Here is a 27,102-nt window from a genome sequence, read left to right on the forward strand (position 1 = left end):
CATCCGATCTGACAGAGCTTGAGAGGATCTGCAGAAAAAATGGGAGAAACTCCCCAAATTCAAGTCATACCCAAAAAGCCTCGAGGCTATAATCGCTTCCAAAGGTGCATAAACAAACTACTGAATGTTAAAGGTCTGAATACTTATGTAAATGTAATATTTCAGTTTTTTTGTAATATATATGTTTGCAAAATGTTTTTTTAAATCTGTTTTTGCTTTGTCATTATGGGGTATTGTGTGCAGATTGGTGAAGGGGGGAAAAACGATTGAATCCAATTTAGAATAAGGCTGTAACATAACAAAATGTGTGGAAAGTCAAGGTGTCTGAATACTTTCTGAATGCACTGTACATGTAGGTGAAAGGCAGTAAATAGAACAATTTCGGGCAAGTGATCATCATCATTGGGCAACCCAAAAATACTCCTGACTTGAACTGCCCTTCAGTACTTAATTTCAATCGCTGCAACTAGGATATAATTTATTCTGCTCTGGTCTGTCCAGACGATGCCAGAGGGTCTTTAGCTGTCAAAGGAAATGAGAGGCAGAGTGAGATTGAAAAGGCTTTAGGCGTGTTACCTCTGGTGTGCATTACTTCGCTGTTGTTTTTTTCATTGACAGGGCCAGATGGTGTGTTTGTATTGACTCACTACATAGCCAATAACGGGCAGAATCATGGGGGTGTTCTTTTTGTCTTATGCTAATTTCTCCAACACCTGTCCCTATAAAATTAGATGCAACAAATGCAACCTGTCTGATACACGTGGGAAGGACAAAGACCTGTACCAGAGCACTGATCACCAACTACTCTCTCTCCTCTCTCGTTGCAGTGATGGAGCCCATGGCTGTGAGCACCTCAGTGGTCGGGCCGGATGAGTTCAACCGCAACATGCCGCGCATCTGTGGCGTCTGCGGCGACAAGGCCACCGGCTTCCACTTCAACGCCATGACCTGCGAGGGCTGCAAGGGCTTCTTCAGGTGGGTACTGACCAGGATGGGGCATACTAGGAATGGTGGAGCAGGAAGGGTGGTCCAGGGTTGTGTTCATTAGGCACCAAACAGATGAACACAGGGAGGGACTACCTGGACTTGTCTAATAAGAAACGCAAATTGTCCAGTGTTATCTGAGGGATGTGGCTGGAGATATGTAACCACTCAAATTTCCATAGACCGAGCTATCGATGCAAGTTCTGACCTTTCATGAAATCAACATTATAGTTTTAACCATGTTTTGAGGCCGCACAGTGTTTGTTTACAATTGCATCGTTTACAAACAAAACCCCCCAAAATAGCTATACTTTGGGTTGTCATTGTGTGCAAAATTTGATTCAAGCTCATGAGGCATTTATAAGTTATGTTTGTCAAGAATCAGTGGGGGTGGGGGGGGGGGGGGCGCTAGAGAGCGTGCTTTGCTAGAGCTCTGCTCTATTTTGAAACAAATGAGTATTTATCTTAACCTCTCACGACCTATAACTTCAAACAAATATGACAAAGGGAAAAGGCACCAAAAAAGGGGGCACAAGATAATTTGAATGAGATAGACAACGAACCAATTTTAACGTCGCCGACCCACGAGGAGTTAGCTGAAGAGCCTAGCTTCCAAGAGTTCCCCACAGAGCCCACTCAAAGTGACATACTGGCTGCCATAAACTCACTAAGCAAGAAGGTGGACACAAGGTTGGCTGATATCTCAAAGAGTATTGAGACTTTGGCTGAAACTGTGAAAGCAACTACAGGAATGGTGCATGAGGTTGAGCAGACGACAGTCGATCACGAGGCCAGGCTACAGGACATAGAGAAACATTGCGCAATGTTCAAAAATGACAACAAAACCCTGAAAGCACGACTGGAAATGCTTGAGTCGCATTCAAGACGCCAGAACATCCGAATATGTGGGATCCAGGAGGACACTGAGAAAGGGAAACCCACTGAATTTGTCTCTGAGCTGATACAGGCATTGCTGGTGAGTGTACACTTCAAAACGGCCATCCTGATCAACCGCGCACACAGATCTCAGGCAACGAAGCCGGCCAAGGGCGGGCCACCAAGGCCATTCATTGTACGGCTGCACTATCCCCAGACCAGGGATCTCATCCTCAAGCTGGCTTGTCAAATGTTCCCCCTTAACTACAATGGAGTCAGGGTGTCTTTCTACCCAGATCTTACCTTGGAGGTGAGGAACCAACGGAAAGAGTATAATGAGGTACGCAACAAATGCAGGGTGGCCAACATCCGATATGGATTCCTCTTCCCAGCCCGGTTTAAGGTGACAGTCGAAGGATCAACACGTACGTTTGACAACCCAAAAGAGGCCGATCTGTTCTTGACAAGCAAGCTCCCTGGCTGAGGATACAGAACGGGTGTGTCAGCCGGCTAAATGACCAAATACAGGCCAGGAATGTGTTTGAATTTCCGGCATATGTCTTTTCGATTAGAAGATCAGAAATTGGGACTTACAGTGGGGCAAAAAAGTATTTAGTCAGCCACCAATTGTGCAAGTTCTCCCACTTAAAGAGATGAGAGGCCTGTAATTTTCATCATAGGCACACTTCAACTATGACAGACAAAATGAGAAAAAAAATCCAGAGAATCACATTGTAGGATTTTTAATGAATTTATTTGCAAATGATGGTGGAAAATAAGTATTTGGTCAATAACAAAAGTTTATCTCAATACTTTGTTATATACCCTTTGTTGGCAATGACAGAGGTCAAATGTTTTCTGTAAGTCTTCACAAGGTTTTCACACACTGTTGCTGGTATTTTGGCCCATTCCTCCATGCAGATCTCCTCTAGAGCAGTGATGTTTTGGGGCTGTTGCTGGGCAACACGGACATTCAACTCCCTCCAAAGATTTTCTATGGGGTTGAGATCTGGATACTGGCTAGGCCACTCCAGGACCTTGAAATGCTTCTTACGGAGCCACTCCTTCATTGCCCGGGCGGTGTGTTTGGGATCATTGTCATGCTGAAAGACCCAGCCACGTTTCATCTTCAATGCCCTTGCTGATGGAAGGAGGTTTTCACTCAAAAGCTCACGATACATGGCTCCTTTCATTCTTTCCTTTACACGGATCAGTCGTCCTGGTCCCTTTGCAGAAAAACAGCCCCAAAGCATGATGTTTCCACCCCCATGCTTCACAGTAGGTATGGTGTTCTTTGGATGCAACTCAGCATTCTTTGTCCTCCAAACACGACGAGTTGAGTTTTACCAAAAAGTTATATTTTGGTTTCATCTGACTATATGACATTCTCCCAATCTTCTTCTGGATCATCCAAATGCTCTCTAGCAAACTTCAGACAGGCCTGGACATGAACTGGCTTAAGCAGGGGGACACGTCTGGCACTACAGGATTTGAGTCCCTTGCGGCGTAGTGTGTTAATGATGGCTTTGTTACTTTGATCCCAGCTCTCTGCAGGTCATTCACTAGGTCCCCCCGTGTGGTTCTAGGATTTTTGCTCACCGTTCTTGTGATTATTTTGACCCCACGGGGTGAGATCTTGCGTGGAGCCCCAGATCGAGGCAGATTATCAGTGGTCCTGTATGTCTTCCATTTCCTAATAATTGCTCCCACAGTTGATTTCTTCAAACCAAGCTGCTTAGCTATTGCAGATTCAGTCTTCCAGGCTGGTGCAGGTCTACAATTTTGTTTCTGGTGTCCTTTGACAGCTCTTTGGTCTTGGCCATTGTGGAGTTTGGAGTGTGACCTGTTTGAGGTTGTGGCCAGGTGTCTTTTATACTGATAACAAGTTCAAACAGGTGCCATTAATACAGGTAACGAGTGGAGGACAGAGGAGACTCTTAACTTCTTGCGTCGAGCAATCCCGTATCCGGGAGCGTAATCATAGCCTCAAGCTCATTAGCACAACGCAACGTTAACTATTCATGAAAATCGCAAATGAAATGAAATAAATATATTGGCTCACAAGCTTAGCCTTTTGTTAACAACACAGATTTTCAAAATATTATTTTCAACCATAGCTACACAAGCATTTGTAAGAGTATTGATAGCTAGCATAGCATTCAGCCTAGCATTCAGCAGGCAACATTTTCACAAAAACAAGAAAAGCATTCAAATAAAATAATTTACCTTTGAAGAACTTCAGATGTTTTCAATGAGGAGACTCTCAGATAGCAAATGTTCAGTTTTTCCAAAAATATTATTTGTGTAGGAGAAATCGCCCCGTTTTGTTCATCACGTTTGGCTAAGAAAAAAAATGAAAATTCAGTCATTACAACGCCAAACTTTTTTCCAAATTAACTCCAGAAACATGGCAAACGTTGTTTAGAATCAATCCTCAAGGTCTTTTTCACATATCTATTCGATGATAAGTCATTCGTGGCAGTTGGGTTTCTCCTCTGAAGCAAATGGAAAAATGCACGCAGCTGGAGATTACGCAATAATTGCAACGGAGGACACCAAGCGAGCACCTGGTAAATGTAGTCTCTTATGGTCAATCTTCCAATGATATGCCTACAAATACGTCACAATGCTGCAGACACCTTGGGGAAACGACAGAACGTGTAGGCTCATTACTTGCGCATTCACAGCCATATAAGGAGACATTGGAACACAGCGCCTTAAAAATCTGGGGCATTTCCTGTTTGAAATATCATCTTGGTTTCGCCTGTAGCATCAGTTCTGTGGCACTCACAGATAATATCTTTGCAGTTTTGGAAACGTCAGAGTGTTTTCTTTCCAAAGCTGTCAATTATATGCATAGTCGAGCATCTTTTCGTGACAAAATATCTTGTTTAAAACAGGAACGTTTTTTTATCCAAAAATTAAGAGCGCCCCCTATATCGAAGAAGTTAAAGAACAAGTTACAGGTCTGTGAGAGCCAGAAATCTTGCTTGTTTGTAGGTGACCAAATACTTATTTTCCACCATAATTTGCAAATAAATTCATAAAAAATCCTACAATGTGATTTTCTGGATTTTTTTTCCCCTCATTTTGTCTGTCATAGTTGAAGTGTCCGAGTACTCCGAGGGCCCTCACCTCCTCCCTGTTGGCCGTCTCGTTGTTGTTGGTAATCAAGCCTACCACTGTTGTGTCGTCCGCAAACTTGATGATCGAGTTGGAGGCGTGCGTGGCCACGCAGTCGTGGGTGAACAGGGAGTACAGGAGAGGGCTCAGAACGCACCCTTGTGGGGCCCCAGTGTTGAGGATCAGCAGGGTGGAGATGTTGTTACCTACCCTCACCACCTGGGGGCGGCCCGTCAGGAAGTCCAGTACCCAGTTGCACAGGGCGGGGTCGAGACCCAGGGTCTCGAGCTTGATGACGAGTTTGGAGGGTACTATGGTGTTAAATGCTGAGCTGTAGTCGATGAACAGCATTCTCACATAAGTATTCCTCTTGTCCAGATGGGTTAGGGCAGTGTGGTTGAGATTGCATCGTCTGTGGACCTATTTGGGCGGTAAGCAAATTGGAGTGGGTCTAGGGTGTCAGGTAGGGTGGAGGTGATATGGTCCTTGACTAGTCTCTCAAAGCACTTCATGATGACGGAAGTGAGTGCTACGGGGCAGGGCGGTAGTCGTTTAGCTCAGTTACCCTAGCTTTCTTGGGAACAGGAACAATGGTGGCCCTCTTGAAGCATGTGGGAACAGCAGACTGGGATAGGGATTGATTGAATATGTCCGTAAACACGCCAGCCAGCTGGTCTGCGAATGCTCTGAGGGCGCTGCTGGGGATGCCGTCTGGGCCTGCAGCCTTGCGAGGGTTAACACGTTTAAATGTTTTACTCACCTCGGCTGCAGTGAAGGAGAGTCCGCATGTTTTCGTTGCGGGCTGTGTCAATGGCACTGTATTGTCCTCAAAGCGGGCAAAAAAGTTATTTAGTCTGTCTGGGAGCAAGGCATCCTGGTCCGTGACTGGCCTGGTTTTCTTTTTGTAATCCGTGATTGACTGTAGACCCTGCCACATACCTCTTGTGTCTGAGTCGTTGAATTGCGATTCTACTTTGTCTCTATATTGACGCTTAGCTTGTTTGATTGCCTTGCGGAGGGAATAGCTACACTGTTTGTATTCGGTCATGTTTCCGGTCACCTTGCCCTGATTTAAAGCAGTGGTTCGCGCTTTCAGTTTCATGCGAATGCTGCCATCAATCCACGGTTTCTGGTTTGGGAATGTTTTAATCGTTGCTATGGGAACGACATCTTCAACGCACGTTCTAATGAACTCGCTCACCGAATCAGCGTATTCGTCAATGTTGTTGTCTGACGCAATATGAAACATATCCCAGTCCACGTGATGGAAGCAGTCTTGGAGTGTGGAATCAGATTGGTCGGACCAGCGTTGAACAGACCTCAGCGCGGGAGCTTCTTGTTTTAGTTTCTGTTGGTAGGCAGGGAGCAACAAATTGGAGTCGTGGTCAGCTTTTCCGAAAGGAGAGCGGGAGAGGGCCTTATATGCGTTGCGGAAGTTAGAATAGCAATGATCCAAGGTTTTGCCAGCCCTGGTTGCGCAATCGATATGCTGATACAATTTAGGGAGTCTTGTTTTCAGATTAGCCTTGTTAAAATCCCCAGCTACAATGAATGCAGGACTATTTCTCTCTATACCATTTGTATTTCATATACAAATGTAGAGCGATGGGTAACGCTACTTCGAGTTTGGCTGTTGTCGATGTGTTCCTGTTTCGAGCCCAGGTATGGGCGAGGAGGGGGACGGAAGCTATACTGTTACACTGGCAATACTATAGTGCCTATAAGAACATCCAATAGTCAAAGGTATATGAAATACAAATGGTATAGAGAGAAATAGTCCTATAAATACTATATTAACTACAACCTAAAACCTCTTACCTTGGAATATTGAAGTCTCTTGTTAAAAGGAACCACCAGCTTTCATATGTTCTCATGTTCTGAGCAAGGAACTTAAACGTTAGCTTTTTTACATGGCACATATTGCCCTTTTACTTTCTTCTCCAACACTTTGTTTTTGCATTATTTAAACCAAATTGAACATGTTTCATTATTTATTTGAGGCTAAATAGGTTTTTATTGATGTATTATATTAAGTTAAAATAAGTGTTCATTCAGTATTGTTGTGATTGTCATTATTACAAATAAATAAAAATCAGCCGATTTAATCGCTATCGGCTTTTATTTGGTCCTCCAATAATCGGTATCGGCGTTGAAAAATCATAATCGGTCGACCTTGTATGTCAATCTATGATTGCTACATTCACTTTAGGCCTTTAAATGAATCAATCATGCCCCTTTAATACTCTGTACTTACCACACATAGGAAGACAGACCACATTATCCAGGGATTAAAAAGGTAGCCGATTAGCCAGTTTTGAAACGCGCAAAAATAATTGACAAGTGGTTGATACTCTGAGAGCCAAGCCAAAACAACTCTACTAATGTTGCTTGTCCACATGGAAGCTTATTATCTGAAATCCTTTATCTTTTTAAAGATTGTGTAAACTGGTGTTTTTGAGCAGGAACAAGATCATTTATTTTTGTTTGACACTAGAACCGCTAAAGCAGTCATTTTCACTGCTCATGATTTTGAAGAAATATCCGCCATTTTTTAAGTCATGCCCCCCTCCATCCTTGACTTTTCCTGAATAGGTTTATGTAACACTGTCGGTGTTAGAATCTTAATATCACAAACAGAACTGGAGTTAGAACCAGTTTTAGGTGGGCATATAACAGACTAAGTAAAGTATCAAATCATTAATTGTGAATGAAGAACAGGAATGACCATGGCTACTGAGTGACGCAGTGGTCTAAGGCATTGTAAATAATCATTTGTTCTTAACTGACTTGCCTAGTTAAAGGTTAAATATATATATTTTTTTGATACTGTATTGATCCATTCTAATTGTAATCTTAAAATGGTATGTACCCTAAGTCAGTTCATCAAAGCAGTTTTATCAATCTACTCTGGCCTACTTGGAGTAGGATACAGGTAACATTTATTTGTCACATGCGCCAAATACAACCTAACCGTGAAGTGCTTGCTTAACCAACAATGCAGTTTAAAAAAGTAAGAACAATGTGCTAAATAAACGAAAGGGTAAATGGTCACACAATACAATAACAAGGCTATATACAAGTACATAGTCTTAAGTGCAAGGGTACGGGTTAGTCGAGGTAATTGAGGCAATATGTAGGGGTAAAGTGACTGACTATATGCAGAGATGATTAACAAACCGCTTGTGTGGGGGAGTGTATCATGTGTGAGTGTGTGGTTAGAGTCCAGTGAGTGTACATCGAGCCTGTGCAAGAGTCGGCGCAAAAAACATAATAAAAGATGTCAATGCAAATATTCTGAGCAGCCATTTGATTAACTGTTCAGCAGTCTTATGACTTTGGGTAGAAGCTCTTAAGGAGCCTTTTGGTCCCAGACTATGTGCTCCGGTACTGCTTGCAGAGAGAACAATTGATAGCTTGGGTGGCTGGAGTCATTTGACAATTTGTAGGGCCTTCCGTGACACCGCCTGGTAGGGCATTATTTTACCAAAGACCAGTATTGATGCACGGACGGGTTTTACTTTACCTGTATAACTGTATTTTAATGTTTGGTTTGTTAAATGTGATACACATTTTCATAGTTTACTTCGCTACTTTCTCTCTCTGCCTCTCTCTCTCTCTCTCGGTCTCTCGCTGTGGGTCTCTGCCGCTTTTCACACAGACCCCGCCCCCTGTCACTCAAGGAGCACAATTGTTGTCAATGCAGCACATGCAACAATGTTGACAACTATGCTGTTTTCACTTTTCTTCTTAATATAAATCCACTAGTGTTCTATAATTACACTGTTTGTGTTTCTTAAATCTGCAAACTGCCCAAGCAAGTTGGGCCTAAATCTTGTTAGCTGCTAATAGCTAGCTAATAAATGTATTGAGTCAGCGCAAACATAATTAGCTATACAGCCAGATAATACCAGTGATGGTGTAGACCTAAATCAGCATGTTTGTGTAACAGTATCTTCTAAATCAAAGAGGAATACTCAAAGCAAGAATATGTTAACTTTAAGTAGCTACTAGAAAACATTCAATGTAGCCAAAGATTATAGGGTCCCCCTGCAAACACTTATCAACACTTTGGTTCCTACCCTGTCACAATTTCCCCTGGAATTTTCATTCATTGTCAAGTCAAACAACACTATTCAAAGTGCCCACTTATTTACTTGCTATAGAATTTAAGTAATCTTTCTATTTACATGATTTCAACAGTTCACCCAAGTGTTTTGCTCTAAATCACAATGCAAATTGCAACATTTGGTTAAAAGTAAGGTCTAGATTGTTTGCACATATCGTGCAGCCCTACGTGGCAGTGTGGAAATTATCTCTGAGTGCAGAAAATGCAGAAGTTGATAAAAAAAATATTTTTTAACTGAGCAGTATAAACCAATCAGAATGGAGAAAGCACCTTTTAAAGCCACTTAGAATTCATGTGTTGCCATCCTAGGGTCATTCACTACTCATAAAGCATATTTAGAACTTTTATTATTCAAAAACATAAAATAGTCACACCGCTCAATTTTTATTTATAAAAAAAAAAAAAGACCCTGATATATTTTGGCCATGTCGTCCAGCCCTACCGCCTGGTATATAGGTCCTGGATGGCAGGGCTGTACGCACTACCCTCTGTAGTGCCTTGTGGTTGGATGCCGAGCAGTTGTCATACCAAGCGGTGATGCAACCAATCAGGATGCTCTCGATGGTGTAGAACTTTGAGGATCTGAGTGCCCATACCAAATCTTTTCAGCTTCCTGAGGGGGAAGAGGCAATGTTGTGCCCTCTTCACGACTGTTGGTGTTGTTGGAACAGGATATGTCCTTAGTGATGTGGACACCAAGGAAATTGAAGCTCTCGACCCTTTCCACTACAGCCCCGTCGATGTGAGTGGGGTGCATTCTCAGCCCTCCTTTTCCTGTAGTCCACAATCAGTTCCTTAGTCTTGCTCACATTGAGGCAGATGTTGTTGTCCTGGAACCACACTGCCAGGTCTCTGACCTACTTCCTATAGGCTGTCTCATCGTCGTCGGTGATCTGGCCTACCAGCGTCGCGCCATCTGCAAACTTAATGATGGTCTTGTAGTCGTGAGCGGCCACAAAGTTGTGGGTGAACAGGAATACAGGAGGGGACTGAGCACGCACCCTTGAGGGGCCCCAGTGTTGAGGGTCAGCGTGACAGATGTATTGTTGCAGACCCTCACCATCTGGGGGGTGTCCTTCAGGAAGTCCAGGATCTAGTTGCAGAGGGAGGTGTTCAGTTCCAGGGTCCTTAGCCTAGTGATGAGCTTTGTGTATACTATGGTGTTGAACGCTGTGCTGTTGTCACTGTGGAGTGGGAAGTGTGGAGTACAAAAGAGATTGTGCGGTATGCAAATTGAAGTGCGTCCAATATTTCTGGGATGGTGTTGTGAGCCATCATCCTCCTTTCAAAGCATTTCCTGGCTACAAATGTGAATGCTACGGGGCAGTAGTCATTTCTTGACGACACGGACTATGGTAATCTGCCTGAAACATGTAGTTATTACAGACTGAGTAAGGGAGAGGTCGAAAATGTCAGTGTAGACCTTTGCCACTACGCGTCCTGGTAATCCATCTGGCCTTGTGAATGTTAACCTGTTTTAAAGGTCTTACATTGGCTACGAAGAGCGTGATCACATAGTTGTCCGGAACAGCTGGTGCTCTCATGAATGGTTCAGTGTTGCTTGCTACAAAGTCAGTATAGTAGGCATTTAGCTTGTCTGGTAGGGTCGCTTCACTGAGCAGCTCACGGCTGGGTCTCCCTTTATAATCCGGGATAGTTTGCAAGCCTTGCCTCATCCGACGAGCGTCAGAGCTGGTGTAGTTGGATTCAATCTTAATCCTGTATTGACACTTAGCCAGTTTGATGGTTTGTCTCGGAGTGGGTAGCAGGATTTCTTATAAGCGTCTGGATTAGTGTCTCGCTCCTTAAAAGCAGTAGCTCTAGCCTTTAGCTCAGTGCTGCCTGTACTCCATGGCTTCTGGTTGGGATATGTACATGCAGTCACTGTGAAGCCTGTGACTGATGAGGTAAACTCCTCAATGCCATTGGCTGAATCCTGGAACATATTCCAATCACATATTACCCTGAGAAAGCGTGTGTAATTTTACATGCTGAACACCTTTTTAAAATCTGGGAAAATATCCACCATGGGCAGCAGGTGAGTGAGTGTCGGAGAATGTGGTGATGAGCCTTGTGGAACTTTACATTGGCAAGGGGAGAAAGGTCACCATGGACGATAGAGAACCTGAGACTATTATGCTGTACTGACAAAGGTATGTCAGTGTTTCAAGCAAGTGAAAGTAAAAAAAAAACAATTGTGTCAACTGTTAGGACAAGGAATAACCGCTAAATGAAATCCAACTGATTCCATTGCATGAAGATGCACACAAGCACGACCTGACGACTGACTATTTTTGACTGCTGTCATATCGACACTTACAGTGCATTCGGAAAGTATTCATATCTTCACTTTTTCCACATTTTGTTACGTTTCAGCCTCATTCTGAAATAGATTTTTTAAATACAAAATGTGAAGGGGTCTGAATACTTTCCAAATAGACTGTGCTTCCAACACCTGTATATGTTACAAGTAAAGGGAAAATAGTTTGCCATAGACAAGCTATTCCCGCTGAATTTAAAGCTGAGCTGTTCCCCTTCGATTATTTTTGTTCCCATTTGTTTTTAAACGTCAAGAAAATGTCTTAACATCTAAAAACCTATGGGGGTTGTAGCTACAGAGTTCATAGTGATGGAAGTAGTTATACTGCAGGGCAGAAAGCACCCCAAATAGTTTCATCATAATACCGTCAAGACTACTTGACGCAGCTTGGGAAAATGTAACCGATGTATGTGGATTACAGAAAGTGCCGACAGGAAAGGAGAAAATGCCAGGCTGTGTCTTTCTCAGACATCATGTTCTCATTAAACAAAACTCTTAGTCTGTGGTCCTCTCATGTCTGCCATGCTTAATTTGTTAACTATTTGGGAGAAAGGGCATCAGACACCCTTTGAAACCCCTGTGTGTGTTTGGGGGGGGAACAAGAGGGACTCTAGTGCTCTACTGATCTGTGTGTTTTATCTATCATTTTTGTGTGTTAATCTATTTCTAAACTATGTGCCTCAGGTGCTTGCTGTATGTCAAGGCTGTATTTCTGTTTTCCTGTTCGAATGGAACACTATGTGACTGCTCATGAAGTGTTTGTTTTTACTGTGAGGGGGGGTAGTGTAACCCAGTTGCGTAATAATCCCACCTGCCTTCCATTTCCTGTAAAATAGCAATATTAGCAGCATGGTTTTAATGCATCTTCCTCTTTTAATGTGCTAGTGAGCCAGCTCTGTCTCTATCTGCCCCCACCAGACGCAGCATGAAGCGTAAGGCCAGTTTCACCTGCCCCTTCAACGGCAGCTGCTCCATCACCAAGGACAACCGTCGCCACTGCCAGGCCTGCCGGCTCAAATGCTGCGTGGACATGGGTATGATGAAGGAGTGTGAGTACTCAGACACCTGATTTCTAACTGGTCATAAATACAGTAACTACAGTAACTTCAGCCCTTTAAGTGCTTGGCTCATTCTGGCTGAAGACTGTTTACATCATGTGAAAGAGCAATACAGACATACAGTACACTCTCTACTGAACAGTTTGTTACCACTGTCTGTTTTACATAATCATCTTTGCCTGGACATGTTATTTTTTTATGTCTGTATTTCTGTTGCTTTAAGCCAGAAAAATAGACCAGGGTTGTACTGTATTTTACATTCTGAACCGACTAAGAAAATATGGTTGTTTCAAAAATATTCCCCAGAATTAGCTGGCTACGGTCATAGAATCCTTCTTTATAAAATGCCCTCCAGTTTACCATGCTTCAACACCAACAAGTCAGCAGGGTTATGAAAATAAACACGCTGTGCATTTTGAGGTAACAGAGGGGCGAAGGAGGGGAGAGCGAAATAAAGACCAGTCCAACAATGCTCCGGCTGCTTCTGTGGAGCCTAGCCCACAAACAGTCACAAGCCTAAATGAGGCCCCTGGAAAAGGATCCAGACAGCTAAAATGGCCTCTTTGTCTGCACCAGCGCTAAAGCTCCAGGCCACAGTGCTGCCTGGCACAGCATGCCCCAGTCATGTGGGTACTCACTCATGTGAAAACAATAACTAACATGTGGCATGCCCTGAAATATTTCAGACGGGTGTGGCATGGAGTGAGACTTGCGATTGGTTGCCGAGTTGCCGCTCTCATCCAATCGAGCTAGATGTGGACACAAATGCAGGCGGTTATGTAAAGTAGAATGTTGATGTTAAATGCTCTTTGAAGTTTGCCTGTTGGTCCTCTTTTTTTTTTTTTTTTGGAGTGATAGTTACCGTATGTGGCTGATATAGTACTATGTTCACATGTATAAATCATGTTGAATGCTACACAGAGGTGTTTTGCACAGCTAATGACGGTAATGAGAGTTGAAGGTCATAACCAGTGGGTGTCGTAATGCTTTAATTGGTCAATCCAAGGCCTCGCCCCTAGTTTGTTGCCTTTTCAAAGCATCGCTGCCTTGCTGAGGATCCAGCCACATTGTCCGCAGTTGATAGTGTGTGCCAAGACAACAGAGCAGTCCTGCCCACTCTGCCGCCTGCCAAATCAGTGAAGAGTACACAATTATCCACAGTCCCTTATGCTACAGGGTTAACAGGAGGGCAGCCAGAAATAGCCCCTCTGTGCTCATTCTGCAAAGAGGTGAAATTAAATTACTACAAGACAAAACGGCTCACTCAATCAAGCCTGATGGTCCTGGAATTTTAAAATCAAAGCTTGCTTTCATATAATTGAAAAGAATGCTTGAAAAGGTAGTGAAATGGGATAATGTCTTAGTGTGGGTAGTGCCTAAAGAATCCAATACTTTACCTTGTATGCAGTACAAATCACATTGTGGGAGCACCTTTGAGTATTAATTAGGCTGTTTTGAGAAGGTTTGAATCCTAAGCAACCTGCCTACACATTGTTTGATATACAATAGACTGACATAACTACTGTAGTAGGTCAAAGCTGTGTGCTGGAAAACCTTGGTAGAGCATGGGTGAAGTATGTATGGTCGTGCTTGTGCATTTATTTTCCTTTTTGGCTTCAGATCAATGCCTACTTCTCACTTAAAACATTTCTTTGTTTCTAGTTAATAATAGCTGGGGAAGGTTATTGTGATATTAATGATATTCTGACCCAGAGTATTACGATACCAAACTACTACATTCAGTAGTGACAGTCAAGGCAAATCAAGTGGCCCTTAATTATGATCCTTTTAAAATATTTTCTATGGACTTAATCTTTTATGATTAGTCTTTGAATTCCCTTCGAGGATCGCTCTCCCTGCATCTCAGTCCTCCGCCATGGCGATCCAGGCACTAGACTAATTACTAAATGTGGACACATTCTGTGGTAAACAGCTCGATTTTTCTGTCCTCAGCCAGCTGTCTGTCACCTCAGTGCTGTGCCAGCAATACAGAAGGCACTGTGAAATACTATCTAGACAGCGCAGCAGACAATAGCTGGCAAATTCTGGGAAATCACCATTGTTGGCTAGCTTGGGTGCTTCGGCAGTCCTTTTGACTATGCCATGCTAGATGGGCTACGGAGTGTCCCATTCTGGCTTGATGTCAGCCCAGTCAACCAGCCAGTAACAGTAAGACGGTCTACGATGGAGTAAGGGTGATCCACCTCTAGTTCTGAACATTTCTCCATTGTGGATAATCCATTGTGGATAATCCTTAAATATGGCAATAGATTAAATCAAATGTTGGCGACAGCAGCATAGTTAAATAGGTAGCTACTAGCTAGCATACAATGCATTCGGAAAGTGTTCAGACCCCTTCACTTAGTCCACATTTTCCTACATTACAGCCTTATTCTAAAATTGGTTAAATAAAATGTTTTCCTCATCAATCTACACACAATACCGTATGGTAACAAAGCAAAAACAGGTTTTTAGACATTTTTACTAAGTTATGTAAATAAAGTAATTCAGTTTTTTATATATAAGTATTAAGACCCTTTGCCATGAGACTAGAAATTGAGCCCAGGTGCATCGTGTTTCCAATTATCATCCTTGAGATGTTTCTACAAGTTGATTGGAGTTAGAGTTCCTCTGTGGAGATGGGAGAACCTTCCATAAGGACACCCATCTCTGAAGCGATCTACCAATCAGGCCTTTATGGCGGAGTGGCCAGACAGAAGCCACTCCTCAGTAAAAGACACATGACAGCCTGCTTGGAGTTTGCCAAAAGGCACCTAATGGACTCTTAGACCATGAGAAACAAGATTCTCTGGTCTCATGAAACCAAGACTGAACTCTTTGGCCTCAATGCCAAGTGTCACACATGGAGGAAACCAGGCACCGCTCATCACCTATAGCATCCCTACGGTGAAGCATGGTGGTGGCAGAATCATGTGGGTATGTTCTGTGGCAAGGACTGGGCGACTAGTCAGGATTGAGGGAAAGATGAACAGAGCAAAGTACAGAGATCGGTCTAATTTCATTGTTTATTTTTGATAAAGTTGCAAAGTATTATTTTATTGCTTTGTCATTATTGGGTATTGTGTGTAGATTGGTGAGGGGAATTTGTTTTTAATACATTTTGAGGCTGTAACGTAATAACATGTGGAAAAAGTGAAGGGGTCTGAATACTTTCTGAATGTACTGCATAACACGAGCCAGCTGCCTGGTTGTGGTTACGGTCAGCTCCCAAAACTGTTTTATGAACTTCTTTTCATTCAATTTGCTGTTCACAGTGGGAAGACTATTGGCAAATAATAGACAAAAACATCAAATGCATTCTACCACAGGCACAGCTGCTGTTAACTTGATCTGTCAGCATGTGAGCATGAAACAGACAACATTTGTTTTACAGTTGCGTAATACCTTTTCTGACAAGGGTAGTCCGGAAAGCTTTTGCATGAATAACGCAAATGCCATTTTGTGCAAATGAAGTGAGCAGAAGTTTCTAGAAAGCATCAGTCAAGACAGGAATGTCCTGCCGTGAAGCTGATTCACGTGACTCACTCAGATAAGGCATTTAGTTGCTATGTATCTACAAGGCTAACGTGTAGCAGTTACATGACTATACCTACCACGTGCATATTGATTTTGTTCATCCACATCGTATGCCATCATGACATGCAGGTTCAAATATCAACTACACTGAACAAAAATAGAAACTCAACATGCAACAATTTCAAAGATTTAACTGAGTTTCTATAAGGAAATCAGTCAATTTAAATTAAGCCCTTATCTATGGATTTCACATGACTGGGAATACAGATATGCATCTGTTAGCCACAGATACCTTGAAAAAAAGGTAATGGTGTGGATCAGAAAACCAGTCAGTATCAGGTGTGACCAACGTTTGCCTCATGCAGCGCGACACATCTCCTTCACATATAGTTGATCAGGATGTTTGTGCTCTGTGGAATGTTGTCCCACTCCTATTCAATGGCTGAGCGGAGTTGCTTGATATTGTCGGGAACTAGAACACGCTGTCGTACACATCGATCCAGAGAATCCCAAACAGGCTTAATGTAGGCCACTAAAACAACATTGGTGGTGGCATGTGGTAGAGAAATTATCTTCCAACTGCGTGCTCCCTCAACTTGAGACAACTGTGGTGTTGTGTGACAACATTTTTGTGGCCTTTTATTGTCCCCAGCCATCACAAGGTGCACCTGTGTAATGATCATGCTGTTTAATCAGCTTCTTGATAAGCCACACCTATCAGGTGAGTGGATTATTTTGGCAAAGGAGAAATGCTCACTTACAGGGATGTAAACAAATTTGAACACAATTTGAGAGAAAAGCTTTTTGTGGTTTTGGAATATTTCTGGGATCTTTCATTTCAGCTTATAAAACATGGGACCAGCAGTTTACATGTTGCTTTATATTGTTGTTCAGTATAGTTTTAAGATTTCTTGTGCTTTCTTCCTAATTGTTCCTATGTGGGGTGCTCTACCTTTAGATGTTTCTTTGGGAGAATATCTTGTGTTTGTGCATTGGGCTATTAAACAAGCCTGTTTTAGATTCCTAGCCAATGAATGTGTGAACACAAGCTGTTGCCCAACAAAGACCACCCGGTGAGTGCTATGAGCGGTGAGTGCTATGAGCGGTGAGTGCTATGAGCGGTGAGTGCTATGAGCGGTGAGTGCTATGAGCGGTGAGCGCTGTGAAGCGCGGTGAGCGCTCACTTGACAGCTCCACTCGCGAATTGCTTAATGAGCCCTTCTAGTGCTGGAATGTAAGTGCCTAGCTTCTTGGGTTTTAATGGGCATGTTAAATGTGACTCTTCAAGGAAAAGTGATGGTGGCCAAAATAAAATCTTAGCTTATTTTTATCATTGCGGACTTTGCTGCTCAACATTTAGTTCAGTTTATTTGTTCATGGTCTGTGGCTGCCTGCTGGGTGTTTCATTGATGTTTGGTTCTATACTGCAAAATGAAAGGGAAATGCAACTTTTCAGGGAAGTTCGAAACCAATATACACAGGCAGTTAGAAAAGCCAAGGCTAGCTTTTTCAAACAGAAATTTGCTTCCTGCAACACAAACTCAAAAAAGTTCTAGGACATTGTGAAGTCCATGGAGAATAAGAGCACCTCCTCCCAGCTACCCACTGCACTGAGGATAGGAAACTGTCACCACCGATAAATCCACTATAATTGAGAATCTCAATAAGCATTTTTCTACGGCTGGCCATGCTTTCCACCTGGCTACCCCTACCCCGGTCAACAGCACTGCACCCCCCACAGTAACTCGCCCAAGCCTTCGCCATTTCTCCTTCTACCAAATCCAGTCAGCTGATGTTCTGAAAGAGCTGCAAAATCTGGACCCCCACAAATCAGCCGGGCTAGACAATCTGGACCCTTTCTTTCTAAAATGATCTGCCAAAATTGTTGCAATCCCTATTACTAGCCTGTTCAACTGCTCTTTCATGTCGTCTGAGATTCACAAAGATTGGAAAGCAGCTGCGGTCATCCCCCTCTTCAAAGGGGGGGACACTCTTGACCCAAACTGCTACAGACCTATATCTATCCTACCATGCCTTTCTAAGGTCTTCGAAAGCTAAGTTAATAAACAGATCACCAACCATTTCGAATCCCACCGTACCTTCTCCGCTATGCAATCTGGTTTCAGAGCTGGTCATGGGTGCACCTCAGCCACGCTCAAGGTCCTAAACGATATCTTAACCGCCATCGTTAAGAAACAATACTGTGCAGCCGTATTCATTGACCTATCCAAGTCTGTTGACTCTGTCAATCACCACGTCCTTATCGGCAGACTCAACGGCCTTGGTTTCTCAAATGATTGCCTCGCCTGGTTCACCAACTACTTCTCCGATAGAGTTCAGTATGTCAAATCTGAGGGCCTGTTATCTGGACCTCTGGCAGTCTATGGGGGTGCCACAGGGTTCAATTCTTGGGCTGACTCTCTTCTCTGTATACATCAATGATGTCACTCTTGCTGCTGGTGAGTCTCTGATCCACCTCTATGCAGACGACACCATTCTGTATACTTCTGGCCCTTCTTTGGACACTGTTAATAACCCCCCAGACGAGCTTCAATGCCATAACTCTCCTTCCGTGGCCTCCAACTGCTCTTAAATACAAGTAAAACTAAATGCCTGCTCTTCAACCGATCACTGCCTGCACCTGCCTGCCCGTCCAGCATTACTACTCTGGACGGTTCTGACTTAGAATACGTGGATAACTACAAATACCTAGGTGTCTGGTTAGACTGTAAACTCTCCTTCCAGACACACATTAAACATATCTAATCCAAAATTAAATCTAGAATTGGCTTCCTATTTCGTAAACAAGGCATCCTTCACTCATGCTGCCTAACATACCCTCGTAAAACTGACCTTCTTACCGATCCTAGACTTCGGTGATGTCATTTACAAAATAGCCTCCAACACCCTACTCAACAAATTGGATGCAGTCTATCACAGTGCCATCCATTTTGTCACCAAAGCCCCATATACTACCCACCACTGCAACCTGTACGCTCTTGTTGGCTGGCCCTCGCTTCATAATTGTCGCCAAACCCCCTGGCTCCAGGTCATCGACAAGACCCTGCTAGGTAAAGTCCCGCCTTATCAAAGCTCACTGGTCACCATAGCAGCACCCACCCGTAGCACGCGTTCCACCAGGTATATCTCACTTGTCACCCCGAAAGCCAATTTCTCCTTTGGCCGCATCTCTTCCAGTTCTCTGCTGCCATTGACTGGAATGAACTATAAAAATCTCTGAAACTGGAAACACTTATCTCCCTCACAAGCTTTAAGCACCAGCTGTCAGAGCAGCTCACAGATCACTGCACCTGTATATAGCCCATCTATAAATAACCCAAACAACAACCTCTTCCCCTACTGTATGTATTTATTTTGCTCCTTTGCACCCCATTATTTTTACTTTGCACACTCATCTGTCAAATCTACCATTCGTGTCTGAATTGCTATATTGTATTTACTTCACCACCATGGCCTATTTATTGCCTTTACCTCCCTCATTTGCTCACATTGTGTATATATACTTATTTTTCTGCTGTTATATTGACTGTATGTTTGTTTTACTCCATGAATAACTCTGTTATGTGTCGAACTGCTTTGCTTTGTCTTGGCCAGGTAGCAGTTGTAAATGAGAATTTGCCTACCTGGTGAAATAAATGTTAAAGTTTAACTACGACACAGGCCAATTTTTTTTATTTTGGGAGATCCTTTACATGTTGCGTTATATTTTTGTTCAAAATATATTAATTTGGGGGCATGTTCAACACATGACACATTCATGGACATTTAGCTAGCTTACTATTGCTAGCTAGTTTGTCCTGGTAGATGAACATTGGGTTGTTATTTAAACTATTTGTTGCTGGATCCTTGTAGAATTTTGACCCATGTCTGGGCATCGAACATCAAGCTGTGCATCTAGCCATCCTATTTTGAGTTCATTTATTCCAACAGTCTAATAATGTTTTTATATATGCTATTGCAAAAAATAGAATTTGACAATTTTAGGTAGGCACTCCATTATAAAATCAAAAAAATATATAATTTGTTTGTTACTGTAGGCTATATGTAAAAATGAAAAACCCCCTACCTCAATCACAAAGAAGTGTGTGTGTGTGTGTATATATATATATATATATATATATTTCAAAAGAACAGAGTATCATATTTGACCTTTTTTATGTTACTAATCTGTGCTTAATAGCCTATATACCTCCACAAGTGCTCACATGTAGAACATTTTGAATAGCGGTAATGCTTTACATAAAATATAGATTTTGAAAAATAGAGCCCATGCCGTAATTTGATATTTTTTGCAAATGTTTTAGAAATCGTAGAGCCTGTTCTTTCCAATATGTTATGAAATCAAAACGTCTTGCCTTCCTGAAGGATGATTTGGAAAAAGTAGCTTTTTTGGTGAGCTCCGTTCCCTTTGTCATTTACCTGCACTGCAGCCTCTTCAGAAGGCAATTAATAATATTACCACCCATCAGACTATAGTCAATTTCATCTGGTCTTTTAGGCTACATCTATTATTATAGGGCTATGTGTGAAATGAGTTTTGATATAGTTTAGGTGTAGACAACTTGTGAAGGAAAAACTAACAACAGTGTGTTGAATAGGCTTATTTAGGAAAAGGCAAGGACTGGTGTTTAAAATGTTAAATTCAGGACCTCAATGATGCTCTCTGACTTTAGTTACTGTAGTTATCTATCATTAATCTCTCTTCGTTCATCTTTCAAATACCCATGTGGGGTCGTATGAGTAGATGGGAGAAGCGGGACTTGCAGCGTGTTTTGTGTCTCACCTAGATCCAAGTTCTGTTTTAGTGCTAGGCTACGCAGATGCTCGGTCACACGCGTGACTGGTGTGGGTGAAATTATTGGATAACATGCGTATGTACATTTTTATTTTGTAATGCTCGCAAACGCAATGTGTCCGGTGAGGTTTGCATGTTAGCCTCTGTCTGGTACATTTGATATGATTATTTGTTTTATCCGTTGAAACTAAAATTAACTTCTAGTTTAGTTTCAATGTATTTACTTATGTGTAGTTGATAGCCTCTGTCTGGTACATTTCTATATTTCTACATTGCTTTGTGTATCATCTTGTAGTGGTTTACCGCAGTATGGAAAATTGGCATTATGTTTGTTTGAGAAACAGAACAGTTCAGATGACACTTGTTGGTGCTAATGGTGGTTCTCCTTGGAAGAACATAAGCCTATATGCATTCTACTGAGTCTTGTTTCAACCCTCTCTCATAGCTGCTGTTTGTGTGAAGAAAGCTATCAGCTAGTGATAGAAGCTCACTTAATTGACCACGGTTGTCAGGGGATCTGAGAGAGGCTCCTGTGAAAGGCAATCAGGCTAGCTGTGTTACTGGTTTCCCACCACTCCTCTTCTCACCTGTCTCCCCTTCGCCTCCCTCTCCCCCAGTCATCCTGACAGATGAGGAGGTGCAGAGGAAGAAGGATCTGATCCAGAAGAGGAAGGAGGAGGAGGCGGCGAGGGAGGCCCTGAGACCAAGGCTTAATGACGAGCAGAGCCAGGTCATCGCATCATTGGTGGAGGCACACCACAAGACCTACGATGACTCCTACTCCGACTTCTCACGCTTCAGGGTCTGTACTGATCTAAATATGCTTAGCCACTCACGTTTTAACTTTTTTTGCTATATATATATATATTTTATTGCGATATGAAATCACAGCTATTGCATGACATGCATTTTAATGTTTTAACATTTTCACTTCAAGTGATTCTGCGTCTGTTTTGTCAATCACTCCCATGTGCACTTTACAAGATATAACAATAATACTTTTTGTCTATGCTAAATGCATGTGTTGTGTGTTTGCAGCCCCCGGGGCGAGACGGGCCAGTAACACGCAGTGCCAGTCGTGCAGCCTCCCTTCACTCGCTGTCAGATGCCTCCTCAGACTCCTTCAACCACTCACCAGGTGAGGGACACATGCTCACGCTAAGGCACACAGTATACATGCACCACAATCGCATGTTCCATTAACCTTTTACGACTAGGGGGCGATATTTAAATTTTTGGATAAACGTTCCCGTTTTAAACAAGATATTTTGTCACGAAAAGATGCTCGACTATGCATATAATTGACAGCTTTGGATAGAAAACACTGATGTTTCCAAAACTGCAAAGATATTGTCTGTGAGTGCAACAGAACTGATGTTACAGGCGAAACCCAGATAAAAATCAAATCAGGAAGTGCCGCATTTTTTAAAACCGCCTCATGCCAATGACTCCTTATATGGCTGTGAATGAGCTACGAATGAGCTTACGTTTTCTACGTATTCCCCTAGGTGTCTACAGCATTGTGACGTCTTTTTACGCATTTCTGTTGAAGAATAGCCGTAAGGGACCACATTTAGCAAGTGGTCACATGTCTCCCGCAGAAAATCTTGCGTAAAATACTGAGGTAGCCATTTTCCCAATCGCTTCTTATGAGAAACCAATTGCCTAGATGGATATATGATAATATATCCGTCCGTCTGTCCGTCCGTCCGTCTGTCCGTCCGTCCGTCCGTGAGGATTGATTCTAAACAACGTTTGCCATGTTTCTGTCGATATTATGGCGCTAATTTGGAAAAAAGTTTGGCGTTGTAGTGATAGCATTTTCCGGTCGATTTCTCAGCCAAGCATGATGAACAAACAGGAGCTATTTCACCTTAAAAAATAATATTTTTGGAAAAAGAACATTTTGCTATCTAACTGGGAGTCTCCTGAGTGAAAACATCCGAAGTTCTTCAAAGGTAAATGATTTAATTTGATTGCTTTTCTTATTTTCGTGAAAATGTTGCCTGCTGCCAGCAGAGCCTAGCAGGCATTATGCCATGATCAACACAAATGCTTGTCTAGCGTTGGCTGTAACGCATATTTAGAAAATCTGAGATGAGTGTGATTAACAAAAGGCTAAGCTCTGTCTCAATATATTTAATTTGTGATTTTCATGAATAGGAACATTTTCTAGGGGTATTTATGTCCGCTGCGTTATGCTAATTCGTTTGAGGCTATGATTACGCTCCCAGATCCGGGATTGCTAGTCACAAGAAGTTTAATATGATGAGGAGGACTACCCTTGTCGTCATTGACAAGTCTCTCCAAATGTCTTGAGTAAATAAGTATTCAACCCCTTTGTTGAGACAAGCCTAAATAAGTTCAGGAGTAAAAATGTGCTTAATAAGTCACATAATAAGTTCCATGGACTCTGTGTGCAATAATAGTGTTTTAAAACGACCTATTCTCTGTACCCCACACGTACAATTATTTGTAAGGTCCCTCAGTCGAGAAATGAATGTCAAACACAGATTCAACCACGAAGACCAGGGAAAGTGGCGGCAGGGTAGCCTAGTGGTTAGAGCGTTGGACCTGTAACCGAAAGGTTGCAAGTTCATATCCCCGAGCTGACAAGGTACAAATCTGCCGTTCTGCCCCTGAACAGGCAACCCACTGTTAACCCACTGTTCCTAGGCCGTCATTGAAAATAAGAATTTGTTCTTAACTGACTTGCCTAGTTAAATAAAGGTAAAATAAATTTAAAAAGAAGGGCACCTATTGGTAGAAGGGTAAAATAAAAAATCAGACATTGAATATCTCTTGGAGCATGGTGAAGTATATTACTTATACTTTGGATGTATCAATACACCCAGTCACTACAAAGATACAGGTGTCCTTCCTAACTCAGTTGACGCAGTGGAAGGAAACCACTCAGGGATTTCACCATGAGGTCAGTAGTGACTTTAAAACAGAGTTTAATGGGTGTGATAGGAGAAAACTGAGGATGGATAGTTACTTCCACAATACTAACCTAAATGACAGAGTGGACAGGAAGCCTGTACAGAATACAAATATTCAAAAATTGCATTCTGTTTGCAATAAGACACTAAATGTGGCAAAGAAAAATTTCACTTTATGTCCTGAATACAAATTGTTTAGGGCAAATCCAACACAACACATCCCTGAGTACTGTTCTTCATTTTTTTCAAGCATGGTGGTGGCTGCATCATGTTATGGGTATTCTTGTCATCGGCAAGGACTAAGGAGTTTTTTTAGGATAAAAATAATCTGAATAGAGCTAAGCAAAGAATATCCGGAAGGGAAAACCTGGTTGTCTGCTTTCCAAACACACTGGGAGACATTACCTTTCAGCAGGACAATAACCTCAAACACAAGGCCAAGTCTACACTGGAGTTGCTTACCAAGATGACGTTGAATGTTCCTGAGTGGCCTAGTTACAGTTTTGACATAAATCGTCTTGAAGATCTATGCATAGACTTAAAAATGGCTATCTAGCAATGATCAACAACCTTCTTGTGGGAGAAGAATTTTAAAGATAATAATGTGCAAATATTGCACAATCTAGGTGTACAAAGCTCTAAGAGACTTACCCAGAAAACTCACAGCTGTAATTGCTGCCAAAGGTGATTGTACCATGTATTGACTCAGGGTGGTGAATACTTATGTCAATTAGATTTCTGTATATACACCGCTCAAAAAAATAAAGGGAACACTTAAACAACACAATGTAACTCCAAGTCAATCACACTTCTGTGAAATCAAACTGTCCACTTAGGAAGCAACACTGATTGGCAATACATTTCACATGCTGTTGTGCAAATGGAATAGACAACAGGTGTAAATTATAGGCAATTAGCAAGACAACCCCAATAAAGGAGTGGTTCTGCAGGTGGTGACCACAGACCACTTCTCAGTTCCTATGCTTCCTGGCTGATGTTTTGGTCACTTTTGAATGCTGGCGGTGCTTTCACTCTACTGGTAGCATGAGACGGAGTCTACAACCCACACAAGTGGCTCAGGTAGTGCAGCTCATCCAGGATGGGACATCAATGCGAGCTGTGGCAAGAAGGTTTGCTGTGTCTGTCAGCGTAGTGTCCAGAGCATGGAGGCGCTACCAGGAGACAGGCCAGTACATCAGGAGACGTGGAGGAGGCCGTAGGAGGGCAACAACCCAGCCGCAGGACCGCTACCTCCGCCTTTGTGCAAGGAGGAGCACTGCCAGAGCCCTGCAAAATGACCTCCAGCAGGCCACAAATGTGCATGTGTCTGCTCAAACGGTCAGAAACAGACTCCATGAGGGTGGTATGAGGGCCCTACGTCCACAGGTGGGGGTTGTGCTTACAGCCCAACACCGTGCAGGACGTTTGGCATTTGCCAGAGAACACCAAGATTGGCAAATTCGCCACTGGCGCCCTGTGCTCTTCACAGATGAAAGCAGGTTCACACTGAGCACGTGACAGACGTGACAGTCTGGAGACGCCGTGGAGAACGTTCTGCTGCCTGCAACATCCTCCAGCATGACCGGTTTGGCGGTGGGTCAGTCATGGTGTGGGGTGGCATTTCTTTCAGCCCTTCATGTGCTCGCCAGAGGTAGCCTGACTGCCATTAGGTACCGAGATGAGATCCTTAGACCCCTTGTGAGACCATATGCTGGTGCGGTTGGCCCTGGGTTCCTCCTAATGCAAGACAATGCTAGACCTCACGTGGCTGGAGTGTGTCAGCAGTTCCTGCAAGAGGAAGGCATTGATGCAATGGACTGGCCCGCCCAGACCTGAATCCAATTGAGCACATCTGGGTGGCGGATGCTTTAGTCCAGGTCTGGGAGGAGATCCCTCAGGAGACCATCTGCCACCTCATCAGGAGCATGCCCAGGTGTTGTAGGGAGGTCATATAGGCACGTGGAGGCCACACACACTACTGAGCCTCATTTTGACTTGTTTTAAGGACATTACATCAAAGTTGGATCAGCCTGTAGTGTGGTTTTCCACTTTAATTTTGAGTGTGACTCCAAATCCAGACCTCCATAGGTTGATCAATTTGATTTCCATTGATCATTTTTGTGTGATTTTGTTATTATTTTTTTTGAGCAGTGTACTTTTCATAACATTTGGTCAAATTTATATTTTTAAAAAAATCCAGTGAAACACGACAATTTGTGTCAGTCTAGGGGTATGATTACTGTTACTGCAGTACTGCAGGCCTATTTCAATCATATTGAAATGCATTTAATGTTCAATAAATTTAGTTCTGTTTTGCTACTGTCTGAAGATATTTCATAATGTGCGGTAAGCATTAGAATTTTATTGGAGAAGCATTAGAGTAAGCTACCTCAATATTTGCAGCCGTAGGTGGTAATATCTCTCTGGGAGCTGATCTATTGTAGGTAATGTGAATAATACAAATGTTAAGATGAGATTTTAATTGAGAAAGATGATCTGAGAGAAGCACTGCCTTTCTTTCGATCCAATCAGTATCGACACATGCTCCAACAACGCACTTTTAGTGTCCTCTTTGCGTGGTGTTTTGGGAAACGCATGTTATATCTTCGGCTGTTGTAGGAAAGATGTGTCGTTAAAGCGTTCATAAGCCTAAGTTACATCACTTTCGGGAAACTGGGCCCTGGAAGAGTTGAATGGCCTTTTGTACCATTTCATTGTCACCCTTTTGCTTCCTTTAGCAACCATTTATTGCCACTGACATCTCTCCCTCGTTCACATTCCCCATGAACTCTAACATTTATCCTTTCTCTTTATTATTGAACACCTCTCTTTCCTCCATCTCCATTAAACACCTTTATTCTCTCTCCCTGTGTAGAGTCGGTGGACACCAAGCTGATGAAATTCAGCAGTCTGTTGATGATGTACCAGGACAGTGCAGGCAGCCCGGACTCCAGTGAGGACGATGGCTCCAAGCTCTCCATGTTACCTCACCTGGCTGACCTGGTCAGTTACAGCATCCAGAAGGTCATTGGCTTCGCTAAGATGATCCCTGGCTTCAGGTGGGTGTCTTTGCATATCATGTGCCTTCTGGTCTGGGGTCAGTTCTACATTTTGCCCACTAATGGTTCAAGTTAGGATTGTACGTAGTAGAAAATTCACCCCGGAGCCCAACAATAGTACATTAAAGGGCTCCACCATCTTCTGTATCTTTTAATTAGGCAATTACACAACAACATGTTGATCTTTTAGGCTCCTTCTGTCCATTAAGCCTTTAGTAGTTATTTCTGTGGGTGGACGACTTCATTAATTGCATAGCTACA

The 27,102-nt window shown here is 42.7% G+C and overlaps 1 protein-coding gene across 4 annotated transcripts in view; it reads left to right on the top strand.

Moving 5' to 3' along the window:
• LOC100136219 (vitamin D3 receptor A) overlaps nt 1–27,102 on the top strand; it is an 88,132-nt gene that overhangs the window by 50,726 nt on the left and 10,304 nt on the right. For all 4 annotated transcript variants that reach the window (XM_021566307.2, XM_036947166.1, XM_036947165.1 and 1 more), the window contains 5 exons: nt 828–975; nt 12,348–12,478; nt 21,458–21,642; nt 21,879–21,978; nt 26,658–26,841. In XM_021566307.2, coding sequence (XP_021421982.2) covers nt 828–975; nt 12,348–12,478; nt 21,458–21,642; nt 21,879–21,978; nt 26,658–26,841 — 748 coding nt within the window. The remainder of the gene's footprint in view (nt 1–827; nt 976–12,347; nt 12,479–21,457; nt 21,643–21,878; nt 21,979–26,657; nt 26,842–27,102) is intronic.

Source organism: Oncorhynchus mykiss, chromosome 16, assembly GCF_013265735.2.
Source record: "Oncorhynchus mykiss isolate Arlee chromosome 16, USDA_OmykA_1.1, whole genome shotgun sequence".
In the NCBI taxonomy this organism is placed as follows: Eukaryota; Metazoa; Chordata; class Actinopteri; order Salmoniformes; family Salmonidae; genus Oncorhynchus; species Oncorhynchus mykiss.